Source organism: Saccostrea cucullata, unplaced genomic scaffold (assembly GCF_032062105.1).
Source record: "Saccostrea cucullata isolate Sc308-1 unplaced genomic scaffold, CSIRO_AGI_Scuc_v1 ctg3388, whole genome shotgun sequence".
Taxonomy (NCBI): Eukaryota; Metazoa; Mollusca; class Bivalvia; order Ostreida; family Ostreidae; genus Saccostrea; species Saccostrea cuccullata.
The window spans coordinates 34,630-55,055 of record NW_026932989.1 but is presented as its reverse complement, the minus strand read 5'-3'; the positions used below and the strand labels follow the sequence as shown (position 1 = coordinate 55,055).

Here is a 20,426-nt window from a genome sequence, read left to right as displayed (position 1 = left end):
AAAGCTGATTTTCGTTCTGAAGAAGCCTCCTGGCCTTGCACTCTATCTCTAACATGAACATACACATAACGAAAGTTCATGTCATAAATAACTTCAGCTGGCATAGCACTATCAAGCACCATCAACTTGAATATAGATGTCAACTGCTGGGGTACTTGGAGGCAATTCGGACTCCCATAAAACGCTACCACCTCGACCTCCGATTCTGAGGACCCAGCGCATTGTGCCACAATATCCCCTACAGTATCTGTTGGTTTGCATTGAATGAATCTGTTGGTAATTGTCCTCTGGTTTTTAAAAACGATAAAACCAATCCAACGATGATGATTACGATGTTCTGACATTTTCTGCACGTGTTGACCGAGATTCAAACGTTTTAGTGATTTTCTTTTATAAAACACGGGTTCCGGACGAGCGGCATGAAAAATTCCGGATTTTTTTTTTTTTTTGAAATGCCAATTTTTAGAGTCGGCGGATCCGTAAAACTAAAAATCAAATTATGGTCGCCTAAGATGTTCAAAGAATTCATGCATTTTCACTATATAATCATTAGAGCCCCACCCTAAAACAAGAACCCCTGACCCTGGGGCCATAAAATTCACAATTTTGGTATAGGCACTCTTGCTCATCATAACTATATACTTAGTTAGTTTATTTAATACCCAGGAGCAGAGAAGAAGATTTTCAAAGAATTCATGTATTTTCACTATATAATCAATAGAGCCCCGCCCTAACACCAGAACCCCTGACCCTGGGGCCATAAAATTCACAATTTTGGTAGAGGCACTCTTGCTCATCATAACTATGTACTTAGTTGGTTTATTTAATACCCAGGAGCAGAGAAGAAGATTTTCAAAGAAATAATGCATTTTCACCACCTACTTATTTAGCCCCGCCCTAGCACTAGAACCTCTGATCCCAGGGCCATGAATTTCACAATTTTGGTAGAGGACTCATTGCTGATTACAATCATGCAAACAGTTTGACTGCTTGATGCCCAGGAGTAAAGAAGAAGATTTTTAAAGATTGCATTAATTTTAGTGGTTTTGGCCCCACCCCTCAGGCCCCAGGGGGGCAGGGATCATGAATAACCCTTAAAATACTGCAAGCTGTCATAGTGATATTCCCACGGCAACCCTCACTCACCTCAATAGCACTATCTATATCCTCATGGTGAATTCCCACGGCAACCCTCATCAACATATGCTGGGGTCTTTCTGCCACTTTCCCATTTATCCTAAGCAGATATGATCTCTCTAAAGTTTTAAATCCGAAGTACTGGTAGTTGAAGTCCCGATCGTAGATCAATGCTGAGTTCAAACGCTGAAATCATGAAAAAGTAAAATTAAACAGTTCAAATTAAAATTAACAGTTCAAATTAAAATTTAAAAAAATTGGTATTACTCTGAAAGTTCTTATTTATATCTTTCTCCCTCAAATTCATTTTTTTTTTATTTTTTACTTTTTAAAATTTCCATTAGGGCTTACGTCAGCATTGTCCATAATGATTTTGTGGATGGCCTCGGATATCATTGGAGAATGTTGGTTTGTTTTAGGGTTGATCCACTTGTACAGATCATCCATGACATCTGAAATATAAACCTCAATATTTACATTTCCAATGGTTTCGACCGAAATTCCGCATCAATGTACTGGTTCATTGTGGAATCAAGAGCACGTAAATATAATGAATAACTGTCAGATTGTTCAATTTCATGGCGATGATCAATCGATTGGCTTGCGTCATAGTTTTATGCATAAAAAGCGTTTATGCAAATTATCACGCAAGCCAATCGATTGATCACATCATGAAATCAAACAATAAGACAGTTATTCTTTAATTAACATGTAGCATACCTATACTTGCCTTTATCTACTGCATTAAAATACATTCAATATAAAAATCATCAACTCAAGGGCAGATTTTGTTCACGACTTCATTTAAACTCTCATGAACACATTGATGATGGATATTAATTTTGTATTAAAATTATGCAGATGCGTTTAAACATTAAACATTACAATGCAAGACAGTTAACTTTTTTCCAACTTTATTTCAAAGCCTTTCTCTCAGAAATGGCTTTAATGGCAGCCGTAAGAGATGACCATCAATGAAAAGACGACCATTTTTGAAGACATGACCATTAGCCACCTACCACTGAAGACTTTCTTCGTTTCTTTGTGGAGGTTGGACACCGCGATTCTGGCGGCGAGGATTGCATAATCTGGATGTTTGGTGGTCATCGTGGCGGCTGTCTCAGCGGCGAGATTGTCCAGTTCCACGGTGGTGACCCCGGGATACAGACCATTGATCACCTTCAGTGTGATCACCGCCTTTAAACATTAACCGTTACACAGTTATGTAATTATATAGATTTATTATAAATAATATAGATTATATAGATTTATATCGAGAAGATCAAATTCAACCTGTCAGTGGCCTTCAAAGATATTTAACCAAGATTTATATTGTGAAGCTTCAATCACATATATTTAATACCTAATTTATAAAATAATCATTCTGAAAATCACACATACACCTTGTAAGATGCATGTTTTTCACAGTAAAGCAACAAAAAATTAAGCGTGTAAATCAATACAGTATTAGTTTGTTGTACAGTAATGCATCATCTGACATGATAAGACTCTGTCCCAGAAATATTCGAATATTTCAGGTGAAGCAATTACTTTGAATATAACCATTGAGAACCCTGCATATGTAAAGATGACAGACAGGTTTGAACCAATCGCCTAAATGGGATATAATAGCTTGTTTGGGATGAAATATCCCAGATGGGATATATGTTTACAGTGCAAGAAAGTTTTTCTGCAACCCTACAGTTTGATAGATTGATCCTCAAGAAGTTAAGCAACTTCCGAGGAATCATTCTCCTAAACAATGGACATACAGAAAAACTTGTTAACCAAAAGTTATTCCTTAGTAAGATTTATATTTATTGCAAAATAAAATTTTCATTTCTTGCACTGTAAATTTATATCCCGAGTGGTCTCAACCTGTCAGAGCAAGAACAAGAATAGATATGGGTTACCCCATATCCAAAGATATTCGACTGTTAGATTTGATATGTTTAACAGTGTTTATAATGACGTTAATAAAAAAAAAACTGCACTGTCTAATTATGGAACTGTTGTAAATTTCGTGAGTCCATAGCATTACGGTCACCCAGTCTCCCAACAAACAGTACACATAGGCCTACATGTACCGGTGTCCGCAAGACCAACATTAGCCTTGGTCTACACACGTGCGATGGAGCTGTCAAACGCATCCAGCGAGCTCGGAGAAACACGTTTTGTTTTGCCGAGAAGTTACGATGGCACACAAAACTTTTCTTTTCTTAATTAGATCATATAAATATGAATTCTGATTAATAAAAATTATACAATCCCTGTTGAACTTTATATAGTTTGTTCTAACATTTGCATCTGCAACAACTTGTGTTTAAAATGGCCGGGTTGGGAAAATCAGGACCGGGTCGGAAAATTCTAAACTGAAAACATGGAAAACCTTTTTTTAAAATAACTGAAATATACTAGGCCTAATGTATTTGTCGCAGAAATTACTTACATTATTCAAGTTCTATATAACATGGTATGCTGAACTTCAACACGAACCCGAATCTCCAACCCAGTTCTCGTTTTGCCACACATACCCTACAGTTTACAGTGTACACACGAGCAGGCCAGGGATTGAAAATTCCGTCATTTAATAATACACACACACAGAATGATTATTTTTTTCTTCAAGAACAAATTGTATGATAATTAACGGACTATAAACATGTACTTAATACAATTGTTGATATAGTATTATTAATTCATCGGTGAAAAGATATGAATCGAAGAATGACCTAATTATTATTCTCTGTTATCAAACATATGTAAGAAAAAAAAAAGGCTGAGGAGGGAGCGAGCGTAGGAATATTGATATTTTTTATTTGCATTTCGGGGGAAAGTGACTTTCTAATAATATTTTGACGTTATTTTTTATTTATTTAACGTATGACATACACAACTTTACTCTTATCATGAACAATAATGTTGTATCTACTTATCATGATGGAACTATTTTGGTCGGACCAATTTGTGTGAGCTGCCGCTGAATACAGTAATATATCTTGCATAAGTAGTATGCATCGATCGAATATATTAAAAAAAGCAATGCACCAAGCAAAGAAAAAATACTGGAACCTACAGGGTCCACAAAGTCTGGATGGAGGCCATAACACAACTTCTGTATCCTGGAGGTGATCTTGTCAAACATGACCTTCTCCTGTCTCCCATCTACAACAAACAACACAAAAATAACACAAACGTGACTACAGTGTTTGTCTATAGATAAAGTCTTCAAAAGAGGAAAACAGTATTATTGTGATGGATCTAAAACCAAATTTCAAAATAATTATAATGTAAACGTTTTAAGGTCAGACGTTCCTCAAAATCTGTTTTGTATTTCTTCGCAATGTATGAAAAATATTCAAAATTTAAATAACATTCTGTTTTCTAAATCAGTTTCTAAACGTTTTTAAAAAATCCAAACACTTAAACATTTGAAATTGGAAAATAATTTAACACAATTCATTTTTCAGAAATGCCTGGTAAGGTACCTCAATTTTTTGTGAGTAAACATGTTGTAGTAGCAATACTTTAATTGACAAACTCTTAGAAAAATTTATCTATCATTAAGGAACGTCTCGTCTGTCCTTAAAAAATAATTTCGAACATTTTTTTTGCATATAGCAAAGTCTATACACGGGCCGCTTTCCCCATTAGGCCATAGGCCTACTCTGTTTTATGTTGATCTACAATTTTTTTTGCAGAACAAAAATTAAATGTATTTTTCACTAAAATGGGTAATTTACTCATCAACAGTGATTAAAACTGCCATCATACCTCTTTTCAGGACGTACATCTTTACAGATCTCTCTTGATTCCTGTGCAGCGAGTAAACAATGTCCGTCTTTCTTCTCTGAAGTTCAATCTCCCGCGTATCTTGTCACGTGATTTGGCGCGAACTTTTCTTTTCCGCTTTGATTCTCGATCCCGATCTAGATTTTGGACTAGTTTTACAAATATCTACTTAACATCTATTCAATTCTTGCCATTTTCACATAAAAAAAAATTGAATTAGAGGAATGATTAACTGATAAAACCCTCAAGTCAACTTTTTCTTCGAAATTCAAGCGCATTACAGGCGCGGATTTAGAGGGCGGGTCCCCTAGAAACATAGATCCGCGCCTGTAATATCAAATTAAGCAGGTTCCTAAAAATCTTAATTTAAAAAAAAATAATTCCCCCACTTGCTTTTTGGCAAAAGGGATTGGATCCTAAATACACTTGTATGTAAATTAAGCCCTCCTCTCACGTATTTATGCATATTCTGGCATTTTGGAGAATCTTTCATCTTTTTCCTGTTATTTATTTTATTTATTTCTTTATTCATTTTCTTTCTTTATTTATTTTTCAGATATAATTTCTTCTATTTTAACACTTCAGCTAAGCCTCTTCAAGTTTTCTTTTTTAAAGAAAGGCAAACGTAAGAGTGAGCATAAAAATATACAATTTAATTTCTAGAAACATACATGTACATACATTTATAAATGTCTCTGGAGGCATGAAGCATCGCTATAGATCCAACATATTCATAACTGTAGAGAAAATAAGTGGTGGATCAAGGAAAAATGGTTCATTGTTACATAATTATGCTGTCTTTCTTTTGACATCCATGCATTTTCCCGATGCTATTTTTCTATTTTTATTATTTTCAAAAAATGGGAACATACATGCCGTCTGAGAACACCACATTGCAAACCCCCCCCTCTATCCAATAATAAACTTAAATACACGTGTACATTTTATTAGCTTTCACTATGAATGTTTTACCGTTTAATGATATCCCACTGTGGTGTTTTAAGTGACTTTAATCCTTCTAAAGAAAAAGAAAGGGTCTGTCTACACCCGTTCTTTAATCTATATGTGTCATTAATTACAAAATGCAGGTTGCAAAACTGCTAATCGCCAAATCCTTTCGACAAAAATATCAGAACTCAAAAAGAAACAGAAGCTAAGAGCATTTGCGGACCATAATAAAGGTATCAAGGGGAATGTTTACTCTCCGAGATTTCGCCACCATAGACCAATGGCAGAGATTTGATTTAAACGTTTAATCTTTTTTATTTTACACAGACCTATAAAGGACTTACTGTAACACCAAAAGACGGGTAATGTACAACAATCTCTCTCTCTCTCTCTCTCTCTCTCTCTCTCTCTCTCTCTCTCTCTCTCTCTCTCTCTCTCTCTCGTGCTAAATCATATTTCCTAAAAAAAAAATATTATTTTTCAATTGCTTATCGAATTCATCAGATTTACTTACGTGTAATTTGCGTCCATAAATTATTCACAAAATCCAAAAAGGAAAAAAAAAACATTCTAGCGTATTCAAAGATACATGCATATAATTATTATAATATTTATAGTTTTTCACGCATGTTTCAGGCGCCTAGCATCATGCACTTTTCAATAAATAAAGTGTGTTGGGTTTGGGGGATAAATGAATTAGCATCAGCATTAAAACATTTTAGTAACACCATACCCCAATCCCCATCCACCTCTTGATTCATTGTACGTGCTCTTACTGATTTCATAAAGACTTATAAAAAAAAATAAATGAAGTTTCCTTTTTACAAAGCTTTAACTTCTACTGAATACGCTGAATACGAGCATATTCTAAATAACATAATAACGTAAGCACATATTATATTTGTGGTAATAGAAGAAAATGAATTCTTTTTAAGAGGCTTTTCCCACATCTAACATTTAGATTGTTTTAGTTAAAAAGAATAGTTTGGTGCAACTAGTTTTGAATTCCTAATTTCTTTAACCTTTGGGTAATGCTTCGAGTTTATTTAAATGAACAACCCTGAATTAATGATTGGGAGTACATACAAGTGACAATACTTTCGAGAGTAAACAAATATTTCCTATTGGCAAATCCCTCCTTACCAAACTCCTTTGATATAAGTAACATAACAAACTTTATTTAGCTTAGGTCTAAAAGTCCATTTATTTGAGCACGGAGATATACAATGAATAATAAAGCTGAATGGCTTTTGTGAACTTTACTATGTGTGTTACGCTTTTAAAGCCATGTAGCAAGTTTGATTTTGAGTTAAAAAATCTTGACAGTACTTCAAGTTTTTAATTCTCAAAATATCAACAATGCCAATCTAAACTTTAAACAAAACTAGTGCTAATTGTAACGGGGACCGTTACAGATGTTCCCCAAACTCTCCCCACCTCCCTTTTGGTGCCATATTCCCTGTAATCTCTATTAAATAAGAAATACTTTATGGAATTTAGTCTTCCAGAAAAATACAAAATATATTTAAAAATAGGCATTGCAATTTTCATTTGCGTACACCATATTATCTTGTCTACACTATCTAAAATTTTAATATACTTAATATCAAAGCATTTAATCCATAAGTATTAAAAAATACACTCATTCGAATGTATTTTTAATTTTAAACGCACGTGCAAGTACGTGCATAATGACTACACCTTCTTTTAGGAGTCCCTTATATTTATCTATGTTCTAAATCCCATCCTGTTTCGTTGAAAAACAAAGGAGTTATAGCCATTTGAATTTTCAGCCAATCAGATTGCAGCACACATACATGCGTGTGATTTCATTATTTTTTATCTTTATCGTATTGAAGGGTATCTAAATGAATGACTATATTTTAAAATTCCAAACATTTCGTCAAAAAACAAAGGAGATATAGCCATATAAAGTTTCAGCCATTCAGATTGCAGCACACGTGCATGCGCGTGATTTCATGATTTTTTCTTATATCATATGTGTGTCCCAATGCATGACTATGTTTCAAATTTCAATGCATTTCGTAAAAAACAAAGAAGATATAGCCATTTAAAGTTTCAGCCAATCAGATTGCAGCACGCGCGCATGCGCATGCTTTCATGGAATTTTTTATATATCATGCTGTAGATCTTTATAATGTAGGACTATGTTCAAAATTTCAAAAGATTATGACAAGAAACAAGAAAGATATTGAGATTTTAGTTTCAGCCAATCAGAGCGAAGCGCACGTGCATGCGCGTGAGATCTTGCTATTTTGACCATGCCATCTTGTCTATACTACTAATGTATCCTTATATTATGAGTTTCAAAAAAATTCTTCCAAAAAAAGAAAAGTTACAGTAATATCCAATATATTGGTCATTTCTCGTGTTGCACGTGCGCGCTCTTGCAAGCACGTGCGCGCGTTATGACCTTTCTTAACATGTCTACTGACCCTAAAAACATTTTACCTTAGTCGGATGTATAGTTTACAAGATCACTCGAGGACAAAATTTTCCCAGGAATAATAATAATAATAATAATAATAATAATAATAAGAAACAGAGATAAAAATTGTTCCCCAACTTTTTTAACAAGTTACAGCAGATTTAAGATAGGCTGTCAAAATTCATATATAATCCGTATGTATCTGTCATCTCCTGTTATCCGGCGTTATAGATTTTTGTTCTGAGTCGAGATCGAAGATACCGATGATATGCAATGTTGATGATATGAAATGATAACGCAGAGCGAGATAAAAATTGTGATTTTTTTATGATGCAAAATACATGTATAATAAACAACACCCCCTTATAGCTGATAGATTAATTATCAGACCGAAAACAAAACAATAATTGAGTCAGCTGTGAGGAAATTAATTATCTCGGTTTCTGGATCCTTAACACTGATATTAGGTAAGTTTTGCGAAAGACCCCTTATTAATTTTGAAACACAATATTTATCAATTCTTTGATAATATATGAGATTTATGATGTCTACATTTTTTCAATAATTTCCTTTTCTCATATGTCCTTTAATTCCCACATGAAAATAAAAGCGATAAATAGTCAGAGCAATTTAACTGAAATATTTTACGCATTTAAGAAATAATTGTCAATAATTAACATCAATCAATATGGGAGATTTACGAAGTTTAAAGCTTAAACCAATAGATGGCTCATTCCGCTGGCTTTTTGTCGCTTTTAATTAGGCATCATTTCTTGGGAACCAATACGAGTCTTAATTGGTCAGTCCATGTACACTGGCGTAGAGCTCAAACTTTGTAACAATATAACGTATACAATCAACGGCGAGAAATTACTAACATCCAACTTACACGAAATACAAGAAAAATTTCTCTTGATTCAATGTTAGAGCACACTGACAAAGAAAAGACACAGAACACACCGGAGGAATTTAAAACAAAGGTCTTCTTAAAACAATGGCGTTTTATCGATTTTATCTTTAAAAAACTTTCGAATCAAAGATGTGATTTATTATTATAAAGACGGTGTCTGGCATTTGCTTACACAAAATAAATGGAGTGACTTCAAAAGAGAATTTCTGTAAAGGATTTCAGTAGCAGGTATGTCATTTTTTTACGATCTTTTTAAGAACCAGAAACACATTGGAAGAAGGCGAACAGAACTTTTGACAAATTCATATACTAGTAATTTTCCCTGTAATATATCTACAAAATTCATAGTAATTACAGATGCGAATTAATTACGGATGTTTTGAAAATACGAAGTTATATATCTATCTCACTTAAAATAGTATATAAGACACTTTGTGTAACAGACACTGTTAAATGATTTTTATACAGTGATACCAAGGCTTGCCAAATAAAAACAGTTATCGTCATTCTAAAAATCTAATTCCTCCAAAACGCCTGTGAGTATAATTATATTAATTTTGGTTTATAACATTAGTTAAGTAATCCAAAATATTCATAAAGTTATACTGAGAAAACATTCACCCCTATTTTTTTTTTTTTTTTTTTTTTTTTGTTTATTTTAACTTCAGCCGAGTTCTTGGTCTTTGCTTTGTAAATTTTGCTAATATTAATATCACCAGAATTGAGAAGATAACATATACATGTATATACATAACAATTAAATTTTTGATGAGGTACAAGAAGGTTTGTGTGTGTTGGGGGGGGGTGTATCACACTGTCCATCAGATGATGGACCATACTAAAATCAGTCAAGTAAGACTATAAAAAAGTTTCGAAATTATTGATTTATGCATTTACAGTAAATCACACTTGTAGCGAACACATAATGATTTGACACTTATAGCGAATTGAATTTCATTCTCCGTGAGTTTTATACATACTGAGAAGCTAACGGTTATAAACTGAGTTAAAAAGGAAGTAAAATCTCAAATCTCTGGTTTCACTGCATATGTACATGTTATACATGTTTGTGCTAAAAAGGAAAAAAAAATAATGAACTAATGTTAAAAGAATGCAGTTGTTATAAAAGTATATATTGCCCAGGTATTTATCCCCCCCCCCCTCTCTATTTCCTATTTCCCACGACATATTGACAATCTAGGTCTCGGGGTGTGGGCTCTTCATTTAAAAGTCATTTGAGAAATCGTCCGCATTATCTAATGTCCATTCAAAGAGGAATCGGGTAAAATTAAAAGGCAGGTAATCATGTCATCGATAGCTACAACAAGCCATAAACTTACCCACTTAAATGTGTACATAAATGATATTGCATGTGAAGACTCAGCGACAAATAAATACACAGCGCCATCATGGGGAATAAGGTTAGAGATTTTACTTCTTTGTTTTTATTTCTGTATATAATTATTATGTACTTACCGTTCGATATCGCATGAAGTTCATCCGTCAAAATATGCAATAAGATAAGTCAAAAGTTTCTTAATTTTATTTTTTTTTATCAGCCTTAATATATTCATCGCGCGTCCCCAGAAAAATTCACGTGAGTTTACAAGAAACAAGATCCCCTCATAAGTATAATCAGAGAGTAATGACAACAGTTTTTTTTTTTAGGTCTTTATAAAATGTATGCAACTGAATCAATTCAGATTTAGGTTATTCGGTATACGGAAGACACATTGTATATTTTCTATAATTAAGTTTTTAATGACGTTGATGATATTTATCTCCCTAAACTTCATATAACCCAATGAAATAAAGAACCCTACAATATTTAAAACCTCCCGTAAATGTGAAACTACTAACCAGTTATAGAAAAGACAAATTACATCGTGTCATGCAATATATAGTGCTAAACTTAACCCTGGCACTTGCTTATATAATCCATATTAACCATTCACAAGTTCATTTATTTGTGTTCAAATAAAATGTTCCTGTATGTTCGAGTCACCGTGACCTTTTTCATTACACACATATAAGGTACTATACTTAACCAGTTTCGATAAGATGACCCGCGTTGATTCATCTTAAGTTTGACGTTAAAGTTAAAATGCTCATCTTCAATTAACTCATATGTATACGAGTCCAGACTCAGTGTTAATGTATACATGTAAATTATTTTTATTCAGGCATTTGTAAATGAGATGTATTTTTTTCTTACACGCGAAGAAAATTTTCTCCTTAGATATGTGTGGTTCATGTAATGAAGGTCCCTATTACCAACCCCTTGTATAATTAGATACACGGTTTAATTACTGAATGAAGAATCTGAAAAGCAACTCTTTTAAAATTTCTAAGTGTCCGGTGCGTTTGATTGGGGAGGGAGGAGGAGATTTTCTCCGGCCCCATCTCTCTCAGTCTTAGAACTTTGAATTACATGTTTTAGCATAAACATGGATATAGGGATGAAATTTCTCCAGTTCCCTTTCTTTCTTCTCTCACTCCCACTATTCTATTCCTCTTTCATCTTACCCCCCCCCCCCTCCCCCATTTATAACACCTCTTCGTTTTCTCCCAAATCCTCCCATTTTGTTGAATCCTTCATTTCCCCTAACATCCTTCTCTCATTACCCCACAATTTTTTATTCAATGTCCGATCTCGGTATGTGTCACGAAAAACATTATATTCCATTTATACCTTTAAATAAACTAGTTAAGATTTAAAAACTGTAAATCGATTAAATTTCTTATTAGTGTTACTAATAAAAACACGGTGTTTCTGAGTTGGGGTAACTAAGCGTAACGTTTGACGTCTTATAGTCCGTCTAAGTGTACTTTACTGTTCGAAGTTCTTTTTCCTGACTCTTGTATAATTAACCTAAAGCGATTGCCTGATCCTTAATGAAAACTTTATTCAAGCTTTTTATAAGAAATGTTCATTGACGTACAGTAATGTGAAAAAGTCATTCATTTAAATAACTGCACAGCATGGACCCACGTGTTCAACAAATATAAAAAATCTCGACACATGGCGTTTATTTAATTATAACACACAACAGACACATTTATAATTATGAAATTGGATTCTTTTCAGCTGACAGGAGACCACGGAGTCGACTTGATCTCATCAGATCCGGACTCCACAATGCAGGACAGTAGTAAATCCGCCTTCATCTCCACCGGAAAGGGGGAAAATGTTCTGATCGGAAATAAAGCCGCCACGCTTTACCTGAGTTCCAGCTCACTGAAGCTCCACGACAAAAGATGTAGCAGTAGGGAATCTGTGGTGGCCGGATCCCCGATCGGAACCGGAAGTAAGCCTCAGTCTCCAGCCCAGTCCGAATTAAGTGCTGATGTCAAAAAACCTGGAACTGCTCCCGGAAGGAGTACTGCGTATTCCCGGCGGTCTCAGGATGGCGAGAGTGTCTCGACGGAATTCTCCAAGCTTCAGCCAATCAGAGAGTTTACTTTTACCGGATATGACATCATGGCTGATGGTAATGTTTGCTATGTTTTCTATATCTTGTAACAAAACGACCAGTTTAATTTGTAAGGCTGAAGAAATTTGAAATTATAAATTAAATGTAGGGCCATGTGTCTTCTAAGTTGAGCAAAGACCAAGTAAGGGCTTTTTTCATTTAATAACACTTTTTAAAGAACATATAAACTTATAATGAAAGGTTCTTTGAAATAATTGTAAAGAAACTTTGTTCAAAGTAGGACTATAGTGACTTCAATTTAAAAAAAAGCAGAGAAGAAACAATTTAAAATTAATTTTCAGAAATGGTCAGATTAGAAGTTGGTATTCTTATTAACTATTTAGTGTAAAATTACAAGGAAATAGTCCGCTTTGAATCAATAATCAAAAGACTTTTTAAATTATTGATACGAAGAGTTTGAAGTTAAAACGAATTAAATTATCATTTCCAAGTAATAATGCGCTATTTTTAATGTTTACCAAACCATATATTATTGAATTATATTTTCAAAATTTAATTCCATTACGAGAAGAAATTTTAATAACGCAACATATACTGGCCCTCACCTTTCTGTGTATGGAGCACCAAAAGCTAATTTTTTGACTAATTTTTAAACAGATGAATTATCATTTTCAAGTAATAATGCGCTATTCTTAATGTTTACCAAACCATACATTTGAATTATTGGCAACAGTATTAAAAGTAATATTCAGGACGAAAATACCACTTCCATATTTTTCTTTTTTTTTTTCAATCGAACACGTGTGTGATTTGCAGTGGAACCGGAACCTAAGGTGGAGGAAGTAGACGTGAAGCCTAAGGCGCGCCTACAGACTTACCTGGACTCGTGTAGCCTACTGGGGATCACGCCTGTCACCTACCTCTGTAAACAGATGTCAAACAAAGGACTGGTGATGAGGAATCACAGTATAGGGCCCCTGGGGGCGCGGGCCCTCGCTATAGCTTTACTTGTGAGTAGTTTACATTCTCATTAAAAACTTTAAACACGTTTGAACACCTTTAAATCTAACAGATATATCAAGTATAAATTCAAAGTATTGAAGAAGTAGAGAAGATATTTAAAGAATCGAGTGAGGTAGCAGGTGGGTTAACAAGAAGCTTTTTTTCCAAAAAAGTTGTTACCAATTTTGATTGAATAATTTCAGAATAATGACGTTATAACCAGCCTCGATTTAGAGGATGACGGAATCGAGGCCGAGGGAGCTAAAGCTATAGCAGAAATGTTAGAAGTTAATAGTAACATCGTAGATGTGGTGAGTGAGTTAAACAAGTTATGAGTTAAACTATTTTAAATTGTCGGGAGGGAGTGGTAGAAGACACTTTGCAATGTCAACCTTCTTGACAGCTACAAGTACATGATTACCTTTACAATTTAAGAAGGGACAATGTGTAATGGGGAGTGTTCCATGTCATTTTCCTAGGAATTAAATAACTTTGAAAATTCAAGGGAAAAGGGATCTTCCCCAATCCCCCTAGATCCGATTTTGGATTTGTAGACACCTTAACAAAAATTCACTATTGATAGTTTACTACAGTCAACGATAGTATATGCTTTTATTCTTCAATTTACTAAGAACATAAGGATAGATCTTTTTTGAGTATATACAATATACAAGTAATTATTTTTTCCATAGTAAAAACGTTTTATTTGATATGATAAAAACTTTGATTTACTTTGATAAAACTCCGATGGTATATTTTTAAACCATTGTTAATTATTGTTACATGACTGTATTTTGTTACTCTTAGTCCATATTCCTTCTATCATATACTAAATAACCTCGCAAAATTAAGTCATCTAACAACAACATACTAAGTACCTATTCCATAATGGCATATTTTATAGCAAAACTCAAATTAAATAAAATGCAGTGAAATTGAATGATGTGTTCACTAGTATTTTGCAGAATATCTACTCATGGCTCTCGGAGAACTGTATAGGGACAAATGGGGCACGTGCAATATCTCAATTGATGAAAAATAATCAGTTTATCCAGTCCCTGGACATATCAGGTGCGTGCTATCCACAGGTGCTCGATATAACAATAAAGTAATCAGTTTATCCAGTCCCTGGATATAGCAGGTGCGTGTTATCCACAGGTGCTCGATTTTATAATAAAATAATTAGTTTATCCAGTCCTTGGATAGATCAGGTGCGTGTTATCCTCAGGTGCTCGATATCATAATAAAATAATCAATTTATATATCCCTGGATATGGCAGGTGCGCGATATCCAAAGGTGCTCTATATAATATTAAAATAATCAGTTTATCTGGTCCTGGACTTATCAGGTGCGTGTTATATACAGTGCTTGATATAATGATAAAGTAGGAAGGAAATGAAAACGTTTCTTCTTTTCCAGGAAGTAATCTAGTCGATAGTGATGCGTATCTTATAGCCGATATTTTAAAGGTACTAATTATTTTCTATGACACCTAATCTTTTTTTATGATAAATAGTAAAAATCAGTTACAGCTAAAAATCTTACCTTTTTGGAGGATAAAATAGCTGCTATCTCTTAAATTTTACTTTAAAAGATTTTATCATACAATCAATTCTTTATCATATTCTATCGAGATCTTTATTTTACACAGAATAATACAACACTTAGAGAACTAATATTAAGCCACAACGGATTCAGTGAGCAAGGGGGATACATCCTAGCACAAGCAATAAGTAAGACTGACTGAGGAAAATAATTATGTCATAACGAAATACAACTCCATTTTTGGTGGCAATATTATTAATCATTATCGTAAAACAAAAAAAAATCCTTTTTTAACCAATTGTGAGTCATGAGAGATTTAGAATGGGTTTTAAATCACAGCCTATTGATAAATACTTTTTCCTCCATTTTTTTTAATTTTCAGCAAATAACGATACTGTAAGAATCCTCGACCTTAGTTGGAATCACTTGAGGGGGAAGGGATCCCTCTCTATCGCAGCTAGTCTACAGGTACAATCAGTCAGCTATTATACGGCATGTGGCATATTGTACAATCAAAACTAAACAACAAAACATTGATTGACAAATATGAGAACGCCAGTCTAATAAATTATTAATAAATGGTAATTCGAGCACCTTGCCTAACCGAGATCGATATATTGAGGTTGAACTGTATTTTTATTACACCGATAATAAACATTGCATGCATATGTTTTTGAAATACAATTTTCAGGGGTCATGAATTAGATACAGATTTAATTTTTCTTTTCAGAAAAATATAGGTCTTAGAAAGCTTGATCTTGCGTGGAATGGTTTCTCTAAGAACGACGCTATAGTGATGTGTAAATCTCTGAAGGAAAACACGACCCTGAAGGAACTAGATATTTCCCACAACAGACTGGAGAAGGAGGGGATAGGGTACCTGATGCAGGGGGTCAAGGAGAGTGACGGTCTGGAAATCCTGAGGGTAAGAGAATGAGGGGATAGGGTACGTCAGGGGGTTCAAAGAGAGTGACGGTCTGAAAATCCTGAGGGTAAGAGAACGAGGGGATAGATAGGGTACGTCATGAGGGGGGGAGGGGAGCAAAGAGAGTAATGTTCATGAAATTCTTAGGGCAAGAGAAGGAGGAATAGAGTACGTCATTAGAATGGAAATTGAAGAATTATATCATGGGAAGGGGGTGGTAGAGTAAAAAAAATAATAGTTGCGTTCTCAAAAGCTGAATTGTATTTATAAAGGATTTCATCTGGTTTCAATTTCAAAATATGGGATCCATTTCTTTTGCTAATGCTCAACATAAAATCCCTCATTCATCATGTTCATTAGTTGAACAAAAATGAACGTGATTTTCTTTTGCAGATGGGAGGAAACTCTATAACGCCAGAACTTGCCATTATCATTTTGTCTTGCATTGCTCAGTCTGATTCCTGCCGGGTCACTCTGTTAGACCTCGGGGTGAGTATCTCCTCAATCAACTCACAACTGTTTTCATCTAAAATTGGGACTGGTATTTCATTTATATCGTGTATAGAAGGAAATTCAGTAGATGTCACTGGTTTTGTTTTAATAAACTACGTGTACAGTACAATACAGATATAGCGAAGCACTATTCATAAACAAGAATGTTTCTGTGACGTGTCGTAATTAGGCTACGAGGTTTTGCTTTTTTTCTTTTTCTGTATGTAGAATAATGAAGTGGACGAAGATTTCCTGGCACAGCTGGATGATGTTCAGTCCACAAGGTCATTAAATGTCCTTCACGGACAAGTGATCAAGCGTGAAAACGCGCGTGGGAGGAAGGGGACCGGGATAGACGGGAATTTGGACGCGGTGTACGAGTTGTACAGGTACATGCACGAACACAACTACCGCGTGATAGATCTGATGAAGTGGTTAGACAAAGACGGGGATATGAGCGTCAGCAGGGAGGAGTTCAAACGCGGGATGATGGTAAGCGCCAGTGGAGGATGTCTCTAGCCGGGGGAGGGGGGGGAGCACTCTATCGATCCTCGCTTAAACGTCCATAAAATAAACACTCCATCTATTTCCTGTTGCTTCTATTTTTAAGTGCTATTTCTATTTATAGATGTTGTTTCTATAATTAGGTGTTGCTGCAATTTATAGTTGTTGTTTCTAATTATAGGTGGCGGAGGTTCCCCTGACAGAGCACCAGCTGGATGTAATGTTGGACAAACTTGACATGGATGGAGATGGCGAGGTCGACTTCTCGTGAGTACTGGTCACGTGATCCTTATTACTAGTCACGTGATTTATCACAATGTACATTTTTCCTGAAGTTATGATTTTTAAAAATGACTGAATAAATTTATTTTTTGCTGAATTTAAAGAAAACTGGAGAAGCTTTTGAATGGTAAGAATGTTGTTGTATTGAGAGCGTTCGAGTAGCTTCATTGATTGCTATGTTTTCATGCTTTATTCGGAACAAAGATATTTTGATGTGGCTAGATATACCGGCTAGATATGGCTTTACTGTTTTGTTTTAGCTGATTTATTGTTTCGGTTTGTATACGTTGCGTTAATTGTTTGAGTGTTGGTATATTATAATTCTTTATTAGCTTGAAAGAAAACTTGTTTAAATTGTTTGACTGCAAGTACATTTATGTAAAACTTTTTTCGTTAATTTTATTATACTCTTTAAGTCTATTGTTATTTTCATACTATAACTGGTAATATATATAACTTTGTCTGTTTAAAGTTACTAGATATTTTCCTCTGTCTGCGAGTAGTTGTTAGATACTAGCGGATGTTTTAAATCAGCAATATGATGCTTCCATCCTGTAAAAGAAATGTCTCCTTTTATCAATAAAACCATGCAATTAGATTAATTTACAGTTCTATTGCAGAGTTCATATATATTTTTGTAAATTAACGAAATCTATCATAAAGTAAGCAAGGTATTTATTTTTCAGAAAATGTTTGAACAGATTAGTTTTGTTTATTTTGCGGTATTTCCTTTGATGTAACTATTAATTAGCATTTTATCGTAATTCTGAAATGAAAAAGGACGATGTTTGAGTCTATTTTAACATTTTACAGAGAGTTGCTAATTGGAGAGAGAGATTTCAGAAGAAGAATGAGAAGAAAACAGGAGAGAGAGAAGGCAGCAAGAAAGGAGAAACAGAAGCTCCAGGGAATAGACAAAATCATTCTCAATTCAATGTCGGAAAAAACGTAGTAGGCCGCGGACATCGACATGACGTCATCTGTATCTATACCTCATTAATTTATTGTTCACCTTGTGTCTTTCAAATAAAAGAATAAAAAAATTTCTGTTATTTCAGGAATTTTTGTATGCCTCGATTTGGGGTAAACTGACTCTGATAACCTTGAGCTAAGGTCACAATAAAGGCAAAACTCGTATATCTAGGTATTTATTGATGTCAGCGACATAGGTACACATGCTATGACCTTCATCCGTGTCATGCCTTAAAGACCCAATTTTTTTACCGTACGGTTACCTGAGGAGGGGGAGTGGTCAAAGTAACAGTGGTGTTATTTACCTGGAGACCCCCAATACCCAAGATGTCAAAAATCTGTGTATACGTAGCATTACACAGGAAGTCTGTGTTTGGTAATCAGGGTCAATATTACGTGTTTTGTGTCTGGTTTTGAGTAAAACTACGTAAAATAATTATTTTAATATGGAATTTATTTGTAAACTAAACGCATTCATCGAAATCATGGTAATGTTTTGAAGGAAAAAAAAATAATAAGATACAAGTATATCGTTTTTAGAAAATTTTTTCCTTACATAAAAGAAAAATTAACCAGTAAAAACTACATATCAATAATATTATCTTTTTTAATCTTCAATGAAAGAAATCACTTGATTAAAAAAAGTCTGACTATTGAAATAAAAAATTATTGATCCACCTATTCGTCGTGCATGTGAACATGCATTTACCGCGATCGAAATGTCTCTTTTTATGGCCAACAATGTTGTCCAAAATATTCCATATTTTTGATTCTTCGTGTGTTAACAAAATTTTATTGTTAGAAAGATTTCTTTTCAGAATCGATCACTATTAATTATCTTCACATTTTCATTACGTATATATACAGACGCTAGAGGAAATTCGAGCATTAATTCTGACATCAATTTCTGTACAACACCGTGCGGATTGTAGCCATAATACAAAATAAAACATCTTTTAATAACTATGCTATGCCGTTTATTAGTGCTGAATATTTTTCTTATATCCCATTTCTTAAAAATATAATTTAATTCGTCGGACTTCTAATTACGGCAAATAGAGCCGGTTTCTGTGGACGCGGTCTACAGATAAACGTGGACGATATAGCACTTACAAGTAACAAACAGCAGTGAAGATAGAAAAGAAATATTTTATTATGTCAATGTTTAAATAATCTACTTTCAATTATTTTTTGAAATAAAATTCAAACATATTGGAGTTTTCTAATCCGCGTGTATACTATGCGGGTACATGAAAGTGTTTGACGCGTGACCAGGTAATTGTTTTCAAAACATGCAAACTCAGATTATCATGAAGCACAGGTAGCTGACCCGTCAATCAAACCAGAAGCTATTGTTTTTTTAATGATTGACAGGCGGTAAACTATTGATCTTGAATCAGGTAGACTTTGGGGGCGTTAACATAAAATTGGGTGTTTAACGATCAAGGTTACTTAAAACTCACGGGTTGAAATCGTGTTTACTTCGGACCCCCATTGAAAAGATTTATAATTTGGTTATGTTTTCTGTCATGTCTTTTACTCTAGATTTATATTATCTCAAAAGATGTTGATCACGAGAGTCTCATACATATTTTGTCAATCAATCAGGTGCCATGGAGAAGTAAGCATCCCCTGTCGACTGATCACACCTGCTGTATTCTCTTTGCCATTTGTTGGGTAAACAGAACATTAGTAGATAATTCAGTGTGAAAGTAGTAGCCTAACATGTAACTACACAGCTAATTGTGCCACGTACGTTTCACGTATGTTAAACATATGTGACACGTACGTGACTTCACGTGCGTTTTCCATGAAAAAGATACCACGTATGTTATACATACGTTTTCACACGGGTGAATATCATGTGTGTCACATATGTTAAACGTACGTATTGCCCACCATATGTTACACATATATTGCACACGTATGTTATTCATATTTTTCACATATGAATAACGTACGTGCAACGTGTGTGTAACATATGTTTCTCATAACATGTTTAATGGGTTTATTATTTGCACTGCTCATACAGT

General features: G+C 34.3%; 2 protein-coding genes across 2 annotated transcripts; one reads left to right on the top strand and one right to left on the bottom strand.

Annotated features, from left to right (window-relative positions):
- Nucleotides 1-53: 53 nt before the first annotated feature.
- Nucleotides 54-5,053, bottom strand: LOC134236803 (ribonucleoside-diphosphate reductase large subunit-like; the record flags this gene model as incomplete). The annotated part of the gene is made up of 6 exons (XM_062718942.1): nucleotides 4,912-5,053; nucleotides 4,214-4,302; nucleotides 2,157-2,334; nucleotides 1,489-1,589; nucleotides 1,147-1,323; nucleotides 54-287 (listed from the first exon to the last, which is right to left on the bottom strand). Coding segments are annotated over exons 1-6 (798 nt in total), but the record flags the coding sequence as incomplete, so codon positions are not given.
- A 5,592-nt stretch (nucleotides 5,054-10,645) lies between these two features.
- LOC134236806 (leucine-rich repeat-containing protein 74A-like) lies at nucleotides 10,646-18,428 on the top strand. Its single transcript, XM_062718944.1, has 13 exons — nucleotides 10,646-10,657; nucleotides 12,325-12,727; nucleotides 13,487-13,680; nucleotides 13,876-13,983; nucleotides 14,638-14,743; nucleotides 15,093-15,142; nucleotides 15,325-15,406; nucleotides 15,601-15,686; nucleotides 15,949-16,143; nucleotides 16,537-16,632; nucleotides 16,864-17,127; nucleotides 17,321-17,406; nucleotides 18,235-18,428. Exons 1-13 carry the CDS (start codon nucleotides 10,646-10,648, stop codon nucleotides 18,371-18,373), a joined length of 1,821 nt encoding a protein of 606 aa, XP_062574928.1. The 3' UTR covers nucleotides 18,374-18,428.
- Nucleotides 18,429-20,426: the final 1,998 nt, after the last annotated feature.

What these genes read in the sequence shown, in the direction of transcription:
- LOC134236806 (XM_062718944.1), top strand. An exon ending in TCACTCTGTTAGACCTCGGG is followed by an intron (nt 16,633 to 16,863) that starts GTGAGTATCTCC and finishes TTCTGTATGTAG; the next exon opens with AATAATGAAGTGGACGAAGA. An exon ending in GATGGCGAGGTCGACTTCTC is followed by an intron (nt 17,407 to 18,234) that starts GTGAGTACTGGT and finishes AACATTTTACAG; the next exon opens with AGAGTTGCTAATTGGAGAGA.